The 22,898-nt window shown below is 42.7% G+C and overlaps 1 protein-coding gene across 1 annotated transcript in view; it reads right to left on the reverse strand.

The window, feature by feature from the left end:
- The window catches only part of ASTN2 (astrotactin 2), a 2,164,803-nt gene that overhangs the window by 1,866,152 nt on the left and 275,753 nt on the right, over positions 1 to 22,898 (reverse strand). Inside the window, exon 2 of the mRNA XM_069241522.1 lies at positions 20,457 to 20,644. Within this exon, the coding sequence (XP_069097623.1) occupies positions 20,457 to 20,644 (188 nt within the window). The remainder of the gene's footprint in view (positions 1 to 20,456; positions 20,645 to 22,898) is intronic.

Below are 22,898 nucleotides of genomic sequence, written 5' to 3' on the forward strand. Positions count from 1 at the left end.
CTGTAGCTATCATCTCTCCTTGCAAGGACAAATGAGTAATTTGCCGATTGACTGGGAACATGTAAAATAAAGGAGCCGCTGATGTTTGTGTTTCTCAGAGAAGGGTCCACTTTCAGATCATGAGAACAGGCCTTTCCTGTGACACGCTCATCAACTACAGTTAGCAACCTTCCCCGCGCCAGTTATTTAATCCCAGAAGTCTTTGTTTCCAGGACTCAGCCTGCACATGCCTTGGTGGGTGGAGGTTCCTCACTTCAGTTCCCTCGTCATACATGACATCCTTAGACGCTCCATTGGGAGATAAGTCCATTAAGATAGATGCAACTAGAAGTGCACTGGGTTAGGACCAGTACTTTGAGCACTCTGTGCATGTCTTGTGGATTACCCACCTGCTTTAAGGATCAACTGCTAGAAAATATATTCGTTTGTGTCCTTGGACTGCTTCCTGGTTTAGTCTGCATTTTTAAGCAATGCTTCTCTAGAATATTTAAAGCGCGATGTGGTTCTGGCTGGGCTCGTGTTCTGTCTGTTGGATGCAAAGAAAATTAATTGGCTGTGTAAATGGTTCTGCTTTGCCTCGACATATCTGGTTTGCTTATAAAAAGCCACAGAGGGGTGGGTGTGGGGTGGGGCGGAGGGAGAGGGTTATAGCCAGAATGTGAAAGCAGTGACTGAGGAGGAGACTGACAAGCAAGCATTCCCTGCAGCAGATGCAGGTGATGATCTGACTAGGTGGCTCTATGAATGAATGAATGATGTACTTATAAAGCGCACTGCCACTCCCAAAAGGGCATCCTGGTGCTGAGCGGAAACAAGTATGACTACACAGCATGCAGTGACCTGCGAGGGGTGTACATTGGAAAATGAGGGAGTAGCTGATTATCTATCGGCTCATGTTCCTCTTCATTGTCCATGGATCCATGTGCACTCGCCAGAGCTAAGCAATAGTGAACAGTGCTCTGCTATTTGCTATAGATACATAATTAGATTCTGGAATCGTCCAGGATATCATTCTGGCATCATGTATGCAAAATTAACCAAACAAGGAGCCATCATCCCAGCAACATAGAGGAGAAGCATACAGATATATGGGGAGATGTCTACTATATTAGCTCATTAAATGGTCTGGTACATACAATATTGCAGCAGCACTGTAAATAACAAATAAGATTGTTTCTTAAGCTGGTAGTTCCTCTTTTTCCGACCTTCGAATGACAACAGCCTACGTCACCACTGCTGGAATTGCAATCAGAAATCAAATATGTATCCTATCTCAGTAGCAAAGGCTTATACCCACTGAGATTCTCTGCAATTGGACTTATGGGTTGGCTTGTCCAGGGAATGGTCCTTTGAGGGTAGGGGCCTTGTGAGTGCGGAGGGGGGTCCAAGTGCACCAATAAGAAGCCCAATCACATTGTGAAGGAGCACACGGTCCCTATGCACGAAAGCCAGAAAGTATTTGAAACTGGGATGCATTAGTTACATCCATGCCTGCTGTAAAACATCAATATAAGGAATATCAATAAGGAAAGGCTGCTAAAGCATAGGGTTCCCTGTGTGCTGGGGGGAGGAGGGGGGGCACAGCCCCAGCTCGCTGCTTGGAGAAGGAGAGATGTATTATTTATGTGAATGGTTTTCAATTCCCCGCGCCCACCAGAAAGGACAGCAGACACTTTGCAGAGACTCTCTTGGGGGAGGACGAATATTTTAAAAGAAATTAAAAAGCAGTTTTGAGAAGAATTTCCCACATAAGTGCAATGTCCCCGAGCCAGCAAAGCAATGCAGGGAGAGGGCGATGGACAGCTTGTTATGTTTGTTTGTTTTTCAAGCAGAAATGGGTTCCCTAGGTAGGATGTATAAATGTAATCTTCACAGAGAGACTAAAGCGAGAAAATACAAAACTCCCAGTGTCTGGAAAAGCACAGTACAGCGAAAGGGGGGTGGAGGTATATTGGAAACCTGTGTTCAGGTAACTAAACCCCTGAAGAGAACACAAAGCCGGCGCTAGCCAGACCTATTAGCTTAAAGGTAATGTTTATTGCCATCTGATTGGTTGGGTTTTAGTTCAGTTTGCACTGAGCCCTGTTTTGTTCTCTCTCCACTGGTGTAGAATTGACCATGGATGCTCTGTGGCACATTTGCGTGGAGTGTCGGTGATTCTGTCTATTACATTTGTGAGCTGCCTACCCTGAGGCTTACTGAGTAAGTACTATCTGCTTTTTCACTTACCACTGTGAGCTGCCTACCCTGAGGCCAGATCACTAAATACTGCCTGCTTTCCCGCTTGATCGACGTTCGCTGTTTGCCCTGTGACTTTTCTCTACATGCTGTCTGTCTTGTGGCTTGCTGGGGTTTGACTGGCGTGCACTGCATCTATGGCTTGATGAGTGTGTACTGCATGTCTGCTCTGTGCTTTCATCGCCATTAGCTGTCTTCTCAGTGGCTTGATTGGCAAGCAGTGTCTGACCGAGGCTTGTTTGCCATTTGCAGGCTGCCCTAGGGCTTGATTGCCTTTGTCTGACCTATGGCTTGATCTCCATTCACTGTCAGCCTTGTGCTTGATCACTTCATGCTGCCTACCCCCTGGCTTGATAGCCTTTTGCTTTCTGCCCTATGTCTAAATCACTGTGTTCTGTCCGTACCATTGCTTCTTTGGAATGCATTGTCTACAGTCTTGCATTATTGGAGTACCTTAGAAGAGTGTGCTGTCTGTCTTCCCTGTGGTGTGTTTGCCTTAGCTCTCTGTTCTTTGGCTTGTTTAGCATATAGTGCCTCCCTGACGCTTGACCACCTTTCGCTAGCTACCCTGTGGCTTTAACACCATTTGATTTCTCTCCAAGAGCTTATTTGGAAGGCATTGTCTTCATAGTGGTTTGATTGGCACACAGTGGATCTGGGGCATGATTAATGTGCACGCTCTCTCTGCCCTATCATTGGCCGCTCTTAGTTATCTTCTCTGTAGCATGATTAGTATGCACTGTCTTCCTATGGCTTGATTGCCATTCTCTGTCTGCTAAGTAGAGAGGAAACATAGTACTGATTTTTCTGTGTGGATTACAGTACACTTCTTAGGGTTGGACAATCTGTTATTGCGTTTCAGGGGGATTGTTGAATTCTGAGGAACATCACAGCACTTCCTTGAGTAGCCTGTGACTGCTCACCAGCACCACTTTTCTTGTGTCGCCCATGCCCCACTGAATGACACCATGGTTGCACCATCTTTACAATACTGCGCACCATGGCGGTCATTGGGACGATAACATCAAACTTTTTGATGCTATTGTGGCGCTTTGCTGCACTAGCGTAAAAAAATGTTATGCTAGTGCAGCAAAGCACAGAAAGGCCCATTGATTAAAATGAGTGTGTCAATTTAATGCTTGCTCTGAGCAGATGTTAAAAATTGATGGAAAAAATGGCACAACGAAATACTGTAAATTTGACTGCACCAATTTTTTGGGCCTCCTGTGTCAAAACGCCCACCTTGTATACATTATACGTGGCACAGGCATAATGTGGCACAAGGGTTTACAGAGTGGCGTAATGCAAGTATTGCACCACTTTGTAAATACAACGTTGGAGAAAGGCCTCCTTAACGCAGCCTTAGGGTAAAACAAAATATGCTAGGGCGGTGCAAGGTGGCACAAGGGGCTTGAAAATATGCCCCTTGTCTTTAGAAATGAGGTTGAATTTGCCCAATGAAGTGATGTCATAGTAAGGAAGGATGGTTAAATGAATGTGAGAACTTGGTAGTGTTGTGTAGCCATTTTAGTTATAGTTCCATGCACGTTATTTTAACACACTAGGCCACCGTGCACTTTAGCCTACATATATTTTATTCCGCTTCGCTTTATTATTATTACAATAACCATTTTTATGGTCTTGTTTTATTTTCATCAATCTAACTGTTTTTGCCTAGGCCAGCACTCTGTTCTCAAACAAGACATTCTTCATCACTCTGTGCTTCATTCAAGGCTGCAGCTTGGTACATTGCCGGTGAACGTGGTAGAAGTTTAGTCTCCAACATTCGTAGAAAATACACATCCTTACGTAGGGACATTTTCTCAGAACATCAGTTGTGTTATTATATAAACACTTCCTTGTCCCTTACCTGTTAGAGGGAAATTCCGGCCAGGGAACCACAACTGTATGCTGATTTCGGAATGCTTTGCTACAGATGCTAACACAGACCCCAGGCCTTTGCTCAGGTATGGGGGTCGATGTCTTCCCAAGGGAACCTGAAAGGCAGAATTAGAGCTTAACATGCTGTGCTCAATTACCACCTAGTTAGGAAATAGTCCATCGATCATAGTGACAATATGATAGTGTTGTTTTTATGCTTCACTCTTCTCGTCACAATTTTAATACTGTCATGTTGTGTCGTCCTGGTTATTGCAGCTCACGCTTTGCTATCTAAGATGCAGTCATTTTATTAAACTCATTATTGAAACATATACTGCCTCTGTTTGTCATTTATATATGAGACTGAATAGTAGATGAGAGAACCGGATGCAACCTGAGTGACCACGACTTCCCTGAGAAGCCTATAATGTCATGCGTTCGGCTGCCCAGTCATCACTATCTCTTGGTTGAGATGAGGCACTGCTAGCTAGCCAGAGCAAAACCCGGATTGGAGCGACAGGTGTCACCCGCAGTGGGTTGGACGTAGTCTCCCACACCGTGAGTGATCCTGCCGCTTAAAATCCAATGGTCTCATTAGAATAATGACAGCCTACGCGACAGTAGCAATGATGCTCTTAGTGACTTGATTTTGTGGATGGAGAGTTTTAAAACTCTTCAAATCTGGCCTTGTTATGGCTTAAATGAGGCTTAGTCTATAAAGTCCGGACGGAATAGTTCTTTCCATTACTAGGGTGGTTTCTGTGGATTTAGGCACAGAGCAACAGAGCTTTTGAGGTAATGATGTCCATCTCTCAAAATACAGCTATATATATATATATCGCAAAACACTACATAAAGGCTGTATACCTTGTACACTTCATAACAATTTCTTGTACCTCTGCTTTGCATTTCTCCACTGACAGGCTCACAACATATATATGGTTTGATGTATTTCTCAAAGGGCACTGAGAGCTCTGGTGCTGTTTAACTCAATTTGAGAGTTCCTGCCGCTTGGATCCTCATTCACCAAAGCTCAATTTGTATGGAAAATTCCTGGCTGATTCCATTTGTTTCTTGGTTAGATCATTGAGGCTGTCCCCTTGTCCTTCTATCCTTAATAGTCACATAACAGGGCACCACTGAAAGTAACAGTGACTCTAAAAGGCTGGTTAACTTTCTGATAAACCCTGAGGCCAGGGGATGGAAGATCAGTGCTGAGAATATCGCAGAGTATGGGAGTGGTAGATGCTACCCCGGAATACCTTTATTATAGATCTTTGTGCTTTTGGCTGCTCACAAGCAACTCAGGGTCTATTATAAAGAAAATCTTATGATTCATAACTCAAGAATGGGAACATCTTGCAACTTCGTGGTACATTGACCCTAACTACAGATAAAATAGGTCCTTTGAGAGGGATGCTTTTTGGTACCATATCAAGGGCTGGAAATAAATAGACCAGCAGAAGATAAACATGAAGGGAAACCTAATCAACAGAATCAAATAATTAGAGCCATCAGGAAAGGTGCTATATCAAAAACAAGTGCGCCAAGGAATGGAAGTTGAACACCTGTTCACTAGACTGAGAAGGTAATAAACAACCAATCATAAGACGAGATAAGTAGAACCATTTGTGAGGAACATTCATCTGTAGAAAGTGACTGATCTGAAGATCCTATTTGAATTCCTGTCCAAACATAACAAAAAGGCGATAGTCGTCCACAGGTGAAAGGAAGCAGACCAAGAGAGAAGGAATACTCATTGATCAGGCAACCAACAAAGAATGGAAACAAATTACAAGTTGAGGCCTAGAATAGTTAGGTATTTGGTTCCACGGTGCTGCTAGTCAGAAAATTAGTGATGTGAGCAGAAGTGAATAGGGTGTCAAGAATGAGTTGCCTCCCACAAGCCGGGATGCACTCAGAAATGGCCTCCTTCTCAGGACCTCCAGAGCAACGATGGAGGGGAAGCCATAAAGCACAGGTTTTGACACCAGCGGCATTTGTAATCAGGATCAATGCCGGCAGCCATATGCCGGGATCCTTGACATGACAGATGACTAACAGCCGTGACAGAGCACTGTATCACGGCAGGAATCGGTGACTGCGCGTAAGAATTATTGCTCCTGAAATCAACTCCAGTCCTATTGTGGAGAACGCACCAATTTATCAAAGCTAAATGAACATTAATTGCCGGAGCAGGGATATGCCATCGAGCTGCGGTGACCTTCATTGAATTTTAATCCAAAACAGATAAGATTTACTTCCACACAAGAGGAAACAACACAATTAAGCTTACAGGACAGGAAGATTATGAAGGGGAAAAACAAGCAGCATAATGACAAAAATATTGATTCTTGTCAACTTGACACGCTCCTAAATAATAATAATCCCATTGCATATTTCTGCTTTTTCATTCCACAGACGAATTTTCGGTGGCGTCAGCCAAGGCGGAGAACAGTGTGTGGCGAATGCTGGCTCCTTCTAACTGCTGTAATTAATGTTGTGTCTCATCAGGGAGAGATTATGAAAATAAAGGAAGAAAAAAAACAACTCAGTGTTATTTTCCCATTAAAGATGCCCTTGAGCTGAGTGATATTTCCACAGAAGTTTGATGCTTTGTACATCCAGCTATCTGAGGCACAGCAAGAGATTGTCATTAAAAGCAAAATAAATACAGAAAAAGTGACGCTTATCTGTCTGGCCAAAAAGTCCACTATCACTATGCAACAAAAATAGATCTATTTCTATAACTCCTATCAGTACTTTACAAGGGACCTTTCTATCGCTCCCTAAAGCCCACTTTGGATTTTCTCACCAATCTACTCGCTCCTAGGCCTTGATTTATACTTTTTTAGCACCGCATTACCGTCATTTTTTGATGCAAAAGCGGCACAAAGTTAAAAAATACAATTGTATGTTGTAAGTTTGTGCCGCTTTTGCGTCAAAAAATGACGGTAATGCGGCGCTAAAAAAGTATAAATCAGGGTTTATGGTCTAGTAATGTCGCTCAAACCCATTGACCTATTTCTATCTAGTACTAGTCATAGGATTGGCATATCCTTTGCAGAAAGGCACATTACTGACTATCCTACATAGTCATGAACTGACTGATGATGTTCAAAGCCCAACCAGTGATCTCCAAAACCTACTGGCCAACATCTAAACTTCACTAATGATAATCAACAACCATCAATTATTTCTAAGAACCAATTGATGAAATCTCAGCTCCCATAACTTAATCTAGAACCCAGCGATACCCAACCCTCACCGATCTTCGTTTCCAATAAACAAACTTAGCATTTATTAACCAACCCCAGATCCTACAAATGACATTTAGACCACCTGTCAACATACAGTCCCAACTAATGATAACCAACACCCATCTATCAACTGCAAGAGCTTTTTGACAAAATCTGCATTCTTTTAATATACCTAGAGCTCATGGATAGTCAGAACTCAACTCACTAATTATATTCAGCACCTATTAACCTGCCCCTTAAGCCTATTCCACTACGGTATCCAGAACCTAACATATTCCCCTTTGACTATAATAAACGCATGCAACAAACTACCCATATTTAGGGTTCACTAATTATATTTTCCACTCTTTCATCAATCTGCTCCCCGAATGCTATCAAGTGCTAACTAGTTAGACATAGAACCCACTTGAGACAGCCAACACAATTGTATCGATTCTAAACACCTTGCCATGCCAAAAACCTACGTGTTGCACTGGGCTCTTTTATTGGATCACCCCAGACTTTTCGCCTTCACTCCCCTCTTTTGCGGCATTCATTTTTGTTGGCTTTTAGGACTCTGTGCAATTTAATCAGCAGTAAAGTGTTGGTGCTATATCCCTTAAACAAGGTGCAATTTGCCTACACCTATTTGGTACATCTAATTTACTTAGAAGACTCTAGTAAATACCTCTACATGTACCCAGGGGCTGTAAGTTAAATGCTACTAGTGGGAAGCAGCACTCATTGTGTCGCCAGCTAATGTAACACTGTAAAATATGTATCAGGACTTAAATGCAGCCTGTAGTGCAGTTCTTAACTGTAATTTCCAAACTGGCAAAATAAACCTTTTTGGCAGGGTTAAAAATTCATTTTTAGGTCAAGCAAAGCAGTGCACAAGCGCTGCTCCTCTCGACATGTTGTAATCTATTCTGTGGCATTAACCACGCCCATCACTTTCCTTCGTTCCTGGGCCTGTGTTTCAAAGATCCCTTGATGTCATTGGAAAATTTATTACATTTGTCCCATTTTGAGACTGTTTTGTTACCGCCTTGGAGACTGACCCTGTTACATGGAATATTGCATGATCAGGAAGGTACCTTACAGTGGCGAACTATTTTTTCTTTTGCCTTGCCGCTTCACTCATGACAGTATGTTGTTTCTTCATCTTTCTTGGTTTGGGGCATCTTGTTGTTCCTTTGCGATGTCTGCAGGTGCTTTTTTTATCTTTTATTTTACAGTTATATGTAGCACAAACTCAACATGAAGGTATTGGAGCGCTATTTTTAGTTCTATATAGCGCAAACGCGATACAGAGGTATTACAACACTTTATTTACATGAGCACTGGTTACATTACACAAGAACACATTTATCTTTGTTAACAAGGGGAGATTAAGTGATTTGCCCAGAATCACATGATGTTGAGCAGGCGCCAAGACTTGAACCATGTTCCTCAGCTCCAAAGTCGGCAGCTCTGGCCCTTACACCACATCCTCTCCCCTAGGGTTCTTTGTCTGGTGTGTGTTGAGGCAGTCTGGCAATAACTTGTTTTTTTTATATAGTGCTTAGTAATACAGGTTCTGCCATGTCATAGCGCTACAAAGCAGGTGACATTCTAAACAAAATCGCTATAATTCATTTGAATCGACCCTCCAGAGATGAAGAGGTCAAAAGGCTATGTCAGAATTGTAAACTGTGGGAATAGCTCTTATATAGTGCTTGGTAATAAGGGTTCTGCCATTTCATAGCACTGCAAACCAAGTGTCATTCTTAACACAATCACTGCAATTCATTTGCAATTAAGCTGCCTCTTCTGTTATTCTCTTTGTTTACAGTCAGTGTTTTTCAAAGTTAGGTTGGTATTGCCAATGTAGAGGAATTATTTCCTTAAAAGTTTAACACAGAGAAATATATGGCTGCCCCCTTTTCATTACTCCTAACTCTTTTGACCTCCTCATTCTCTGGGTTAAATGCCACTAAGGTGCCTCTTTGTGGCTTGTTTGGTGCTAGTAAAGTTTATGTAAACACACTAGAAAGGTTTGCCTCTCTAGGGCATCAGAGCAATTCTGTCAGAATGAGGGAAAATCACTCCAAAGATGGCGTCAGAGTTGCGTTCTCTCTCCTGCAACGGCAGGCCTGTGAGGGTTGCTGTGGTACCTGGCACACATCTACTATACTCCAAACCTAAACACATAGGTAAAGGACATTGTCATTTACTATGTCAATTGCTCTAACTCTCACAAATGTGAGACCTATTGCATTGCAAATGCTTGGTAATACTTACCAATCACCCCTAAGGCAGGTGTTAACTACACCTAGGATAGTGTGCATGTTATTTAAAAAGTACAACATGTGTATTTAAATTTTACGTCCTAAAAATGAACAACCACTAAGGTTATGTTTAACTATTGAAAGGCTATCTCTCCCACAGATTAATACTGAGATACCTTATTACACTTCACAAGTAATGACTTCAGTTTGAGAACAGATAGAGAAGTGCTCTTTCCACTCAAATAAATTGTAATTTTAACTCCTCTTTCATGGCAAAGTCAGATTTTATGTTACTATTCTGGAAATTGCACATCTAAAAATTTGGTACTTTTCTGCCTAAACCAAATTTGCATTTCTGCCAGTGCTCAGTCACATGACTATGAATGTCTCTCCTGTGGTGTTGTGGGTAGTGCTTCTAGATATGGGGGGTATGGGGCAGGATGTCAAGTGGGTTTGTACTAAGCATTCCTGAGCTTCAAAGGGTAGCTTCAGGGCTTGTTCACCCCTTTCATGACTTCTATGTACTGCATGCCCTGCCACTGACAAATGCTGCTCATACCTCGGCCTGCCTGCCATTTGTTAACCTTGCCAGTTTAGAGCCAAACCTAGCAAAAAAGGAAGTTTAGACAAATGGGGCATCCCACAGGCTGGCACTGGGGATAAAAGTGGAACCTCTCAGACCTGTGGAATGTTTCGAGGAATGACTTTCCTGCTGCTTGAAGATCGAAGACTAGACCTGCTTTCCTTGACTCCAGGCTCCCTAGAAGTGACTTCAAGTTCAGTTGGCTTACCTACCGCTTGAGCTGCAGGGGCAGAACAAGCTTCCTTCTTGAAACTGCTAAGCTGACCAGCACCAACTTGAGCTGTCTGAGCCTGGATGTTGGCCCCTGCTGAAGTGATTCCTGAGTACCAAAAGGTGTCCACCATGTCCTGGAACCCTGACTGGCATCAGAGTGCACTCCTTCTGAACCTAAGTTGAAAATTCATATGTTTTGGGCTCCTCACAACGTGAAGTGGACTCTATGTGGCAAAAATGGCTCTCCACTGCAAATCTCCAGCTATGACCTGCTCTTTGCATAAGCCTCCAGATCCAGCACCAATGGTGACAGTCTGTGTTGAATGTCAACGTGAAGCTCCAGGGGCATCGGCTCTGCACCAAACAGTGATTGTCCATAGCACCCTTCCTGTTACTTGTGTCGTCAAAGAACTCTTCATGGCCCCCACCAATGTAAAACTCCTCCTGCTTGTATGGCCTTGGAAGGCAGAACTTTTCAATAAGACTAACCTGGTCCCAGCTCCAATCCGCACTCCATCGTGGCTGGCCTGAACCTGTAACTATATCATGGTCCAGAGTGACAAGATAACCACAACTGGTGCTTTGCTTTTTTGGGCAATATTTTCACCTTAAAACTTTAAACACTCATAACTCCAGTAATACTTATTGAATGTTTGGTGTTTTCCTATTTATTAAAACTAACTCTATTTTTCTAAATTGGTTAGGGATTTTTCTTGTGATGTGCTTTTACTTTATTACTGTTTGAGTACTCCATAAATATTTTACACAGTGCCTCTAAGTTAGCTCAGACTGCTTTTGTGCCAAGCTGCCAGAGGGAAAGAACAGTTTATTTAGTGACCTTTGCCTTTGTGATCCACCCTGACAATGACTGTGTTTATTATTTGAGTGTAGCTTCCATCCCTCTTAACAAATAACCCAATCTTTTTACACGACATATGACAGCAAACAAATAAAACACACTCTAACATATATATATATATATATATATATATATATATATATATATATATATATATATATATATATATATATAGGGAAACATCCTTTATGCCAAATTTTTTATAACGAAGTCCTGGTTAACGAAAGCGGAACAACGCTTTCTTTAACCACGACTTCGTTATTTTGTGCCTTAACCACGCATGTCCTGAACAACGAACATGCGTGGTTAAGGTACAAACAAGGGAGTCGGCTGAGGAGGACGACGCAGATGACAAGGTGACGACTCAGGTAAGTGGGGGGTTTTAGGTTTTGGGGAGGGGGTGGGGGGTCAGGGGGTTTTAGGTTTTGGGGTGGGGTTGGGGGGGTGGGGCGTTTTTGGTTTTGGGGAGGGGGTGGGGGGTCGGGGGTTTTAGGTTTTGGGGTGGGGTTGGGGGTGGGGCGTTTATGGTTTTGGGGAGGGGGTGGGGGGTCGGGGGTTTTAGGGTGGGGTTGGGGGGGTGGGGCGTTTTTGGTTTTGGGGTGTGGATGGGGGGTCAGGGGGTTTTAGGTTTTAGGGAGGGGTTGGGGGGGTGGGGCATTTTTGGTTTTGGGGAGTGGGTGGGGGGGTCAGGGGGTTTTAAGTTTTGGGGTGGGGTTGGGGGGGTGGGGCGTTTTTGGTTTTGGGGAGTGGGTGGGGGGTCAGGGGGTTTTAGGTTTTAGGGTGGGGTTGGGGGGGTGGGTCGTTTTTGGTTTTGGGGAGTGGGTGGGGGGTCAGGGGGTTTTAGGTTTTGGGGTGGGGTTGGGGGAGTGGGGTGAGGGATGTAGGGTGAATGGTGCCTATTGCTAATGATTTTATCAGGAATGCCTTTACAACAAAATATCGTTGTAAAGGCATTCGTGGTAAAATCATTAGTAGTAAAGACGAGGTCGGTGTTCCGACCTTGTTGTTAAGGTTAGTAGTAGTTTAAAATTCGGTGTTCCGTCATATAACCATATATATATATATATATATATATATATATATATATACACATAGATATAGATATATAGATATATAGATATATATATAGATATAGAGATACATTTTCTTTTCACCTACAATAACAAAGGCTACAGGGATGAGGGATGTTATAGTTAGGTTCTGAATTTACTGACACAAAATCATCGAAATTCATCAGTTCTAGTTAGAATTATTTCAAGTAACTATAACTTGCACCGTAAGTAACTATAACTCGCGCCCCAGCCATGCACATTTTTATCTTCAATAATTTGACTGCTTATGTTTCATTTATATTTTTAATGATGATATAGAAGTTGTCATGAGTGCTGTAATATCTGAGGTAATTAGCAATGCATGGCGAGGGCGTGAGTTATATTTACTTGCAATAACTCTAACTTAACTGCTGAATTTCTATGGTTTAGTAAGAGTAAATTCAGAACCTATCTATAATATCCATGTATCTCTTGTTTTTTAAGTGAATTTCTATGGGTTTTTTAACTCTATTTCCAAACTATAATGTCCCTGTAACCTTTTTTTTGTCAGTGAATTTCTATGTTTTTTTCAACGTAAGTATTTTTAATTACTATACGTTAATCCAAACAGCACCGTACATGGCTTTTGGCTGTGCACAGCAGGGGCTGGCCGCATGGCCTGCGGCCAAGCCCTTATTACCACCCAACCTTGTGCCATGCACAGGCTTTGGCAATGCACAGCAGGGTTGACTGCAGGGCCTGGCCTCTGGCTAGACACTGCAGCCAACCCACTATAACCTCCCAACCCCACACCACGCATGGTATTACCAAATATTATTGGATGGAAGAGAGAGAGAGGGAGAGAGTGAAAGTGAGAGATTGAGAGACAGAGAGAGAATTAAAGAAAGTGATTTAGAGAGAGAAAGAGAGAGAGAGAGCAAGGGAGAGAAAGAGGGTGTTTTACGCTTTGATGAATGACATACTTAGAATGAGACATTTGTGGATAAATTGAAAAATAAAATGCATTTGTCAAGTAAAAATAGTGGGGTCACCTTTTGGCATGTATCGTAAATATTTCAAGTTGAAAAGAAATTAAAGAAGGGAAATGACCACCGACACATGTCGACTTGAATCATTGGAGTATGAGTCTGAGACCTTAACCACTAGGCCACAGGTGACCCGTTCCCCTGCAGTGCCAAAGCATTACTAGAAAACTGAAATAACTTTCTCTCTCTCTTCCATCCCGTAATAGGATGGAAGAGAGAGAGAGAAATTGACAGGAATGTGGGGGGACCCTCAGGGCCCCCAAAGTCATAGCCGGCTTCCTGCATCCGGCCACAGCCAACATTGCTTAGAGCTGCTTTAAGTAGCAGCTCTCTGCTTGCTGGACCAATGTTTTCATCTATTTCCCTGCATGCATATTTGCATGTAGGAAAACAGATGAATAGTCTGCTTTCTCCTCCCCTTTGCAGAAAGAAGAGTTATGCTTGATTTTGCTTGGTGGAAGTTGTCAGCTCTCACCAAGCAAAAGCAAACAGCTGCTTCCTGCGCTCCTTGGGAGGTAGCAGAAGCTGGTCCTGGGGTTGCCAGTCCCCAGGGCCATCTATGGCTCCCTGGCTCCATGAGGGGGGTCCCCCTCTATCATTTAAATTCGACCCAAGGAGATGGTTGTCCCTAGGGGCACTTCACAGAACCACCTGTGCTGCTAACTTGTGTTGATGGAAGGTACTCCCAGAGACATTTTAAGGCCTGTGCAAACTGGACAATTCACAAGGCCCCTACCTGCCATGGACCTCCCTGGGAAAGTGATCTTTCTCTCTATTTCTCTTCTGTTTATTTCTAACTCACACCCACTCTCCTATTCACTCCCCTCCCCTACCTCTCCTTCTTTATCTCTCTACCTAATGTCATCCTAAGGATTGTTGGGACACAGGGCAAAGCATATTTCAGATGTTTTTATGTCACATCATGTTTGAATGGTTAGGTACTATTCAATATTGTTTTTGCATCAACAGGTTTTCAATTAGCAGTGTGTAAAAAAACAACTTCAAACTTAGTCTGAACGGGGTCCCCAAAACCTCCCTTGCCCGGGGCCCCAAAAATCCTTAAGATAACACTGGGTGCTTCATCCCCACATCTGTGCTCTAGTCATCCCTTATTCCTTTCTGATCTTCTGCCCACTTAGGGCCATATTTATACTCCGTTTGCGCCGGATTTGCGTCGTTTTTTTAAACGCAAATTCAACGCAAAACGAACTCCATATTTATACTCTGGCGTTAGTCGCGTCTAGCGCCAAAGTCCATGGAGTTTGCGTCATTTTTTAGCGTGGACACCTACTTTGCGTTAATGATATGCAAGGTAGGCGTTCCCGTCTAAAAAAGTGACTCCAAGGCATGTGCGCCGTATTTACACTCCCGGGCAAAAATGACGCCCGGGAGTGGGCGGGTCAAAAAAAATGACATCCAGCCGCTTTTGCGTAATTTTTTAGCGCCTGGTCAGGGCAGGCGTTAAGGGACCTGTGGGCTCGGAAGGAGCCCAGAGGTGCCCTCCCATGCCCCCAGGGACCCCCCTGTCACCCTTGCCCACCCCAGGAGGACGCCTAAGGATGGAGGGACCCATCCCAGGGAACATAAGGTAAGTACAGGTAAGTAATTTTTTTTTTTTGTGTGTGGCATAGGGGGGCCTGATTTGTGCCCCCCTACATGCCACTATGCCCAATGACCATGCCCAGGGGACAGAAGTCCCCTGGGCATGGCCATTGGGCAAGGGGGCATGACTCCTGTCTTTGCTAAGACAGGAGTCATTTAAATGGGGGTTGGGAGTCAAAAAAAATGGCGCAAATCGGGTTGAGGCGAAAATTTTGCCTCAGCCTGACTTGCCCCATTTTTTGGCGCCCAAGCTCCATATTCCCCTACGCCGGAGCTGCCTGGTGTACGTCATTTTTTTTTACGCACACCAGGCAGCTCCGCCGGCTAACGCCGGCTAACGTCATTGAATAAATACGGCACCCACATGGCGCTTCAGAATGGCGTTAGATTTTTTGAAAAGTATAAATATGGCCCTTAATCTCTTCCTAGATCCAGAAAGAGTGATATAAAATAAGTGGGAACTTCGCAAATGGCCAAAACATCAGGACATTTTTTGAAATGTCCACACTCTGCAGAAACTATAACTTTGGCGTTTTCTGCAGAAGAATATGTGCCACAGATGTGCAGTTTCTGCATATAATATCTAGCAACATGAATCTTTCTTAAGAATCACTGATGACATCCAGCACATATGAATCTACCAGAACCTATATGAAGAACATAGCTTTCTCTAAAATAATTCTTCTTCTGTTAAGTGGCACGCTCATATCTCATAAAAACGTTTAAAACTAGCACAGAACGATCAATAAGAAGAACCCACTTCTGATAGTAAGACCAAGGCTGACAAAAACTAGGCTATAATATCCAGCACTCTCTATAATCAGAGCATGTAGCCCCCCAGTGAAATCCGTTTGACCATTAATAACACTCAGCTACCTATCCATTAATTCCATTCATGTTATTTCATCCAGAAATTGTGGTTTATGTTTCAATAATAAAATAAACCATTATACGTGTAAAGATGGACATTCATATATACTTGGGACACATCAAAAAAGATAGAAGTGAAGAACAGTAACCCATACCTTTTCATTAGTATTAGAAAGTTCCAAATTAGAAAGAAATAACAAAAAAAATATTAAAAAACATAATTGTTCTTTTAGACGAAGTTTGGAACGTTATCAATTACACAACAAATAACTTAGTATCAGTGGAAAGGAAGAGGGCATGGATTGTTGCAATGTCTTTTTTTATTTTTATAAAACAACACCTTGAGAAGCTGTTGGTTAAAGATTTATTATTTCATTTTTACATTCGATCCTTTGATGTACCAATTAGCTTATTCATTCCCAAAGCGCACAAACTCAGCAAATGATCATCATCGAATACATTGAAAAGCCTGGGGGATTAGGGCACACAAATCCTTGGACTATAAAATGATTAGATTTTGCAGGAGAAAGAGAGAGAGAAAATGTTTGATGAGACCTACAGAATTGCAACCATTATTGCTGTGATGTTTTTTAAATACTTTTTTATATGATTACCAGTTTGGTACTTGATTACATTTATGTGTACCCTCTTTGACTGTGATGATGAGGACCTGAAGTCATGCAATAAAAATGTTATTTATTTTATAAAATCTATGGAAAGAGAGAGCCTAGTGCTCATTTCTGATATATGTTTCTCATATGTGTCTTTTCTTAAACAGCTTCTAAATATATCTCCAGGCAGCTGTAAAAATGAGTTGTGTTCTGTGTACCTCACCTGTTCTGATTTCTGTATATCAAAGATATCTCAAATATAAGAGCAGCCAAATAGTTTCGCGATGGAAGGCCCATGTTGGGCAATGAGGGTTGAAGATAAGATCTGTAGGAGATTCCCTCCAGAATAAAGGTGAGAACAGCCAGTGGTCGCCACCACCTCAGCTATTAATAGTGAACCCCTTCTCCACTACATTGATTCAGAAAGAGGAACAAGTTCTCGTTGAAGGTTCAGGAGATGTGCCTGTCTCTAAAAACAATGTTATGTCAATCCGGATTGTGTTTTACCTACTTTATTTGTCGTGCTGTCTTTGGTAGATTTCACCTGATGTGATTCACTTTTTCACTTTTATGAAAATAAAAACTATTGTTGTATAAAAATAACAACCTTCAACACAATCATTTATATATCAACCACTTTCACAAGATGGCTCCATTTCCATGCTGAGTCCCTTCAAGATGCTCTTCACCTATTCACCTCTCTTCAGAAGCAGTCTCTGTGAATTTGTAACACACAGAATGTGTAAATCTTTCTACTCAACTCCACAACACACTGCTGTTGAAACCAGGGCCACACCGGTTTGTGCTATTTCCCTACAACAATCGCAGTACCCCTCCAGAAGCTTTCTAACCTGGCTTTATTGGCAGCAATGTTTTGTTGTTCAAGCCAATACTTTGTCTGAGGAGACACTACTGCCCAAACTTCACAAATAACTTTGCCACTACATGTTGTCCTGTGTCTGTTTTCATGATTTTGGAATTGAAAACTGACGTAGGTTTGGGAGATAGTTTGGAACAATTGTAGTAAATTCACTGCAAAAAATCAGAATCACATTTTGGCCAGGTGCCGAATATATTAGTTTGAGCAAGTTCCTTATGCATTTTAGTGAGCACTCCTTGGACCATCCTGCAAATTGTCTTTGGGACTGTAATCGGGAATGGTGTTATTTCCAGCACCCCTGACATTTGGGTGAATTGACATCCTTGGACCTATAGTGCTACTAATGTTTGAAAATCTAGAATTGGGAAACAGTTAAGTTGCAGTGGTATGTCCCATACTTTACGAAATAGTGGAAAACCCTCTTACAACAAGTATTATACTGGTTCCTTAGATTGTTAAATATTAGGGAAGTTGGGAGTTTATTACCCAGATGAAATCGTCATTTGGTTAGTATAACACCTTTGAAACATTTTGACACTATCTAATAAAGGATAAATAAAAGTAGACCCTTTGTTGTGGAATGTTGTGTAAGATAAGCAGTTACAAAAATAAAAATTACCACAAGTCCATATCTGTAAATTTTAGACGTCCTAGTTTCATACATTATGAAATTCAGAGCCAAATACCCTTGATAACTATGTACACGGAGAAAGACTATCAAGGGTTGTACAATTTGTAACTCAAACCCAGAGATGTCCCAAAAAGCAGTAGTGTGGCCAGAAAGAACCCGAATGGAACAGCTGGTTCAAAGGATGTCCTCATATTTCCACTAGTTATCTCACACTACAGTACTAAGCACAATTGTTGACAAACAGTCAGTTACTTAGTGAAGCCATCTAACCTATGATGTGTTCATGAGGGGCTGTACTTATATTATGTCATTGCACTACTAACATGAACCCACATTTTTTACAATGTCACATTCTGTCTCTGTTATGCATCCTAATTCTGGGAGCATGCTTCAACTTAGATGCAGACCAGATTTAAAGTGTTTGATTTAATCAAAGCTTTTACAGAATGACTAAGGGTTGTAGTTGTGTCAAGGGTTCCTTAAGGTGATCTTGGTTGCACCCCTATTCATTGCCCCTTCTTTAATAGTTACACTCCAGAGTAGCTAGCAAAATACAGGTCTATCCCGACCCAGTGAGAGCATACAGTATAACAATCAGACAGCCCTGTTCCTGACACCTTTTAGAAACTTTTAGCAAACAAGCAACACTTGGCCAGATGCAGAAGGCCATTATGTGTCTCAAACGCTGATCTGCATATTCGTAGGGTATACTTTTTTTTAGTACGTATCAAACCCATTTTGTGAGTCGGAACAGCCAGTATGAACCACAAAATAGGTTTACCAACCATACTTAATCGCATTTAGAAAGGGGTGTGAATGAGCACACCCTACTAATTGTGATTTGGTATGGCATGTATCAATTCCCTGAACTGCAGTTGATAACCCCCAAACTGTTATTGACTCTTCAAAGGAGGTCATAACTGATTTGCAATGGGGAAGGCTGTCCCTATGCCCATTTGGGAATCATCTCATGTGAACCTTGGACAGACAGATACGTTTTCAAATAAAAAGCTTATTTTTTTAAACCAGCACTGCTTCCTCTAACAAGTAAGGGCTACTTTTAATTAAAGTTTGAGAATGCAAACATAGGGATTTTGGTCTGCTGTTTTTTTTTGCAGGAAACTTTCCCTGAAATTGGATGCAATCACAAGGGTCACAAATAGTCACCCGCCTAATTATTATTCATTAGGCAGAGTTTGTTCGGTGATCCGCTGTAACATGAGTTTTTTTATATGATCTATTAGAACATAGGTGATTGCAGAAAGTTGGTGCAAAATGTTCAAACATTCTTTCAGACAAGGGAGTAGCCGGAGCATTAAAATCCCTCCAACTTTTTACCAAAGGTGGGATGGAACAAAATCCAGAAAAGTAAGTGGGCCTGAATCACCCTAGAAGAGTTCCCTTGTCTGTACCATCCAAGCATATGTTCAGTCATCCATTCACTCGTCCATCCACCCACTGCTGTCCACTATTTTCCTCTGTACTCTGCCATCATCCATTCTTCGATCCATCATCCAATCTTTCCATTTTCTATCTATCGGCCACTCCATCCATCCGGTCATCACACATCCATCCTCAATTAATGCATCAATCCATCCATCCATCCACCTGTACATCCATCCTTTAACTTACCCATCCATCAATAAGAGCATCCATCGCATCCACCCATCCATCCGTCTGTATATCCATCCATAGAAAAAAACATTCTGACACTATGAGAGTTAAAAGTAAAGCGATAGCTCTGTGCGCTTTATTTTATGAGCAAGCTTTTAGTTTTTGCCTAGTGAACTTTGAGGGCTAATAACAAAGAGGTATGCCTGCTACTGACCCCAAAGAGAGCACATATCAAGAAAAGGCAGTGCCACCCCCTGACAGTTTAGGGAGCTCGCTGTAGGCAAACATCAAATACCATAGAAGTTACAGACAAAGCATGAAAAATGTATTCTCTCTTCAGCATTGTATGCACATCTTCAATATTTTAATAACAAGCACTTCCTAGTTCTGATATTTTCAGATTAAAGAAAGACTTGATTTCCATGTGGAAATCATTTTTTCTGCACAGTGTCTTTAAGCATTTACATTTATTTACAGTATTGTTTAATGGAAAGGTTACTTATAAACTTTCTGAATAATGCCATCACTACTTTCTCATACAACCAGAGCTAGCCAACGGTTATTTCCTTCGGCCTTGTTCAACCCATGGCCACATATCACTGACCATAAGAAGCAGGTAAGTGAACCCCATATTATCATTTTTTTTTAAATGATCTTCTCATTTTTCTGCGGACCCTAAAACAAGCTCACTCCCAGATCCCTTTGTTTGCTGCAGTGATTTATACAAAACACACTCAAACTTGGGGGTGATCCGGTTATTTTTATCCGTTCCATAAAGATGACCGCCAGCCTCTACATGTATGCATCACCCCCTCCTTTGTTCTTCCATCTTCCTTCTTTTTAGCATTCTTTGATCTCCTGTGAGATGAATGGCAGTTCACTACTTACCATGACAGATATGTGAAGTATGTGCATCTGCTCCTCCACCACCTCGGAAGGTTCTCGCATGGTCGGTGGCGTGGCCCTCACCAGCTGCTCGGCACTGCTCATGGACACATGGAAGTAGAGAGTCCCATTCTCCAACCATTGCTGCTTCCAATGGACCAGTGATATTTCTGCCACAGTCCCTGATATCTCTGTAATGAGAAAGAGATGGAGGAAGACATGAGCAATTGTAAGAGAGGTTTCTAAAAATCTTGGAGAGGCACATGAAATTTCAGGAAGTCAAAATGCCAGCAGGTTTTGGCAAGCCAGTGGCCGTCAGGACATCCTTGCATCCATACCAATGATGAAAGATCTTACAGGGCTCAAAACAAACTTTTCATTCTTGCAAGCCAAGGAATCACTATTGGAAGCAAAATCAGAAGACAAATCTGAAGGGAAATCCAGAACTTTCTTCTGAAGGAAGATGATCTGGAAGGTTATTGGTGCTAAGAATAGCAAAAGTGAAGCCATACCAACCATAATACTCGTTTATTGGCATTAGCATGTCTGGAATGCTCACTCCCCCATATGCCAGTCTTTCTCTGCTTAGCAACCTCTGTGAAATGTGTGTCTAAGATCACAAATCTGAGTACACCTTATTCCAGTACTCATGGATAATGCATCTGTGGCAATTTAAATTAAAGCACGTGGGGAGAAAAGCGGCAGAAGGAATGGATAGGTTGCTATTGGGCTTGGACGAAAGGGGCCAGTTGAAGTACCTACCAGTTCTCACATGGTGTGTAGGCAGGCTGGCCAATCATTTATAAACAGGGGTAGGTGTGTCTTGAAAGAGGAATCAACTCCAAACTATCAATGGATGGTCAAGATGGAGGTGTGTGATGGGCTAGACTACCCGGGAACGTCCTCAAACACGCTTTGTAAACAATGCGGATGTTTCCCACGCAAGCGTAACCACGCTTGCCTAAACAACGCATGGCTGTTTCTGTGCCGTAACCACGCATGTGCTGAACTACGCATATGCATGGTTAAGGCACAGAAACTGCCATGTATTGTTTGGGAGAGGACACAGAGGATGCAGTGAGGTAAGTGGGCTGGAGCAGGGGTGATGGGTGGATTAAGGGATTGGAGTGTGTGAGAGGCTGGGGTGAGTTATTTTTTTTAAGGTGCTGGGGTGTGGGTTTGGGTATATTGTTAAGGAATTAGGGTGGGGTTTGCGCTATTTTCTTTTTAGGATCGGGAGTCACATGGCGAGGTAAGTGGGGCTGGGACAGGGGTGGGGGTGGATTAAGGGATTGGGGTGGGTGGGGGGCTGGAGACATGCTATTTTTTTTTAAGGGGGGTGGGTGGGTTTGTGTATTTTTTTAAGGAATTAGGGTGGTTGGTTGGGCTATTTCTGTTCGGGCAGGAGTGATGCAGTGAGGTAAGTGGGGCTGGGGCAGGGGTGGGGGGTGGATTAAGGGATTGGGGTGAGTGGTGGGTCTCTGGGGTGGTTTTTTTTTAAGGGTCGGGGTGCTGGGTTGGGTATCTTTTTAAGAGTTAGGGTGAGGGGTTGGTTTATATTTTTTTAAGGGCAGGATTTGGAGAGTTTAGGTATACTTTTTATTTAGGGTAGGGTTGCGGTAGTTTTTTTTAAAGGGGTGGGGGAAGGTTCAAGGAAGGGAGGGAGGAGAGAAGAGGAGTAAGGATCAGAAGAGGACGCAATGAGGTAAGTGGGGTTGGGGCAGGGTTGGTGGGTAATTTTTAGCAGTGGGGCAGAATTAGGGCTTAGGGTGGGTGGGAGTGTCGGGGTACTTTAGCTTTAGTTTTTAGGGGTCAGGGTATTTTATTTATGGCTCAGGGTGGGTGGGGCGGTTCAGGGTACTTTAGTTCTTAGAGGCTGGGATGGGAGGTCGGGTAGTTTACTAATTTATTTTTTAGGGCTTAGGGTGGGGGGCTCGGGGTAGTTTACTTATTAGGGGGAAGGTTTTATGGCTCAGGGCCGGTGGGGGATGCTGTGGTAATATAATTTTTAGGGATGGGGGACAGGGTTTTCTTTTTAGGGCTCAAGGGCAGGTGAGGGGGTCGGGGTCAGGGTCGTTTTTTTAAGGGGTGGGGGATTCTGGATAGGTTTTTTTTTTTTTAGGGCTCAGGGTGGGTGGGGGTGTCAGGGTAGTTTACTTTTATGTAGTTGGGGGTCGGGATAGTTTAGGGATTTTGGGGTGGGAGTAGTTTTGGGTCTCAGGGCAGGTTGGGGTTGGTATGATTGAACCACACTTGTCGTTTCCACATATGCCTTTACTAGGCATGCTTTTACAACAAAAATTTGTTGTGAAGGCATGCGTGGAAACAACACGGTCTTTGTTCCGACCACGTTGTTAAGGCACACATTATTCCAGCAGGCGTGGTTCTATCATACAACCAGACTACCCTGCTCTCCCCTTGATAGTCTCCAGTTGCCCATCCCAG

This window comes from Pleurodeles waltl, chromosome 6, assembly GCF_031143425.1.
Source record: "Pleurodeles waltl isolate 20211129_DDA chromosome 6, aPleWal1.hap1.20221129, whole genome shotgun sequence".
In the NCBI taxonomy this organism is placed as follows: domain Eukaryota; kingdom Metazoa; phylum Chordata; class Amphibia; order Caudata; family Salamandridae; genus Pleurodeles; species Pleurodeles waltl.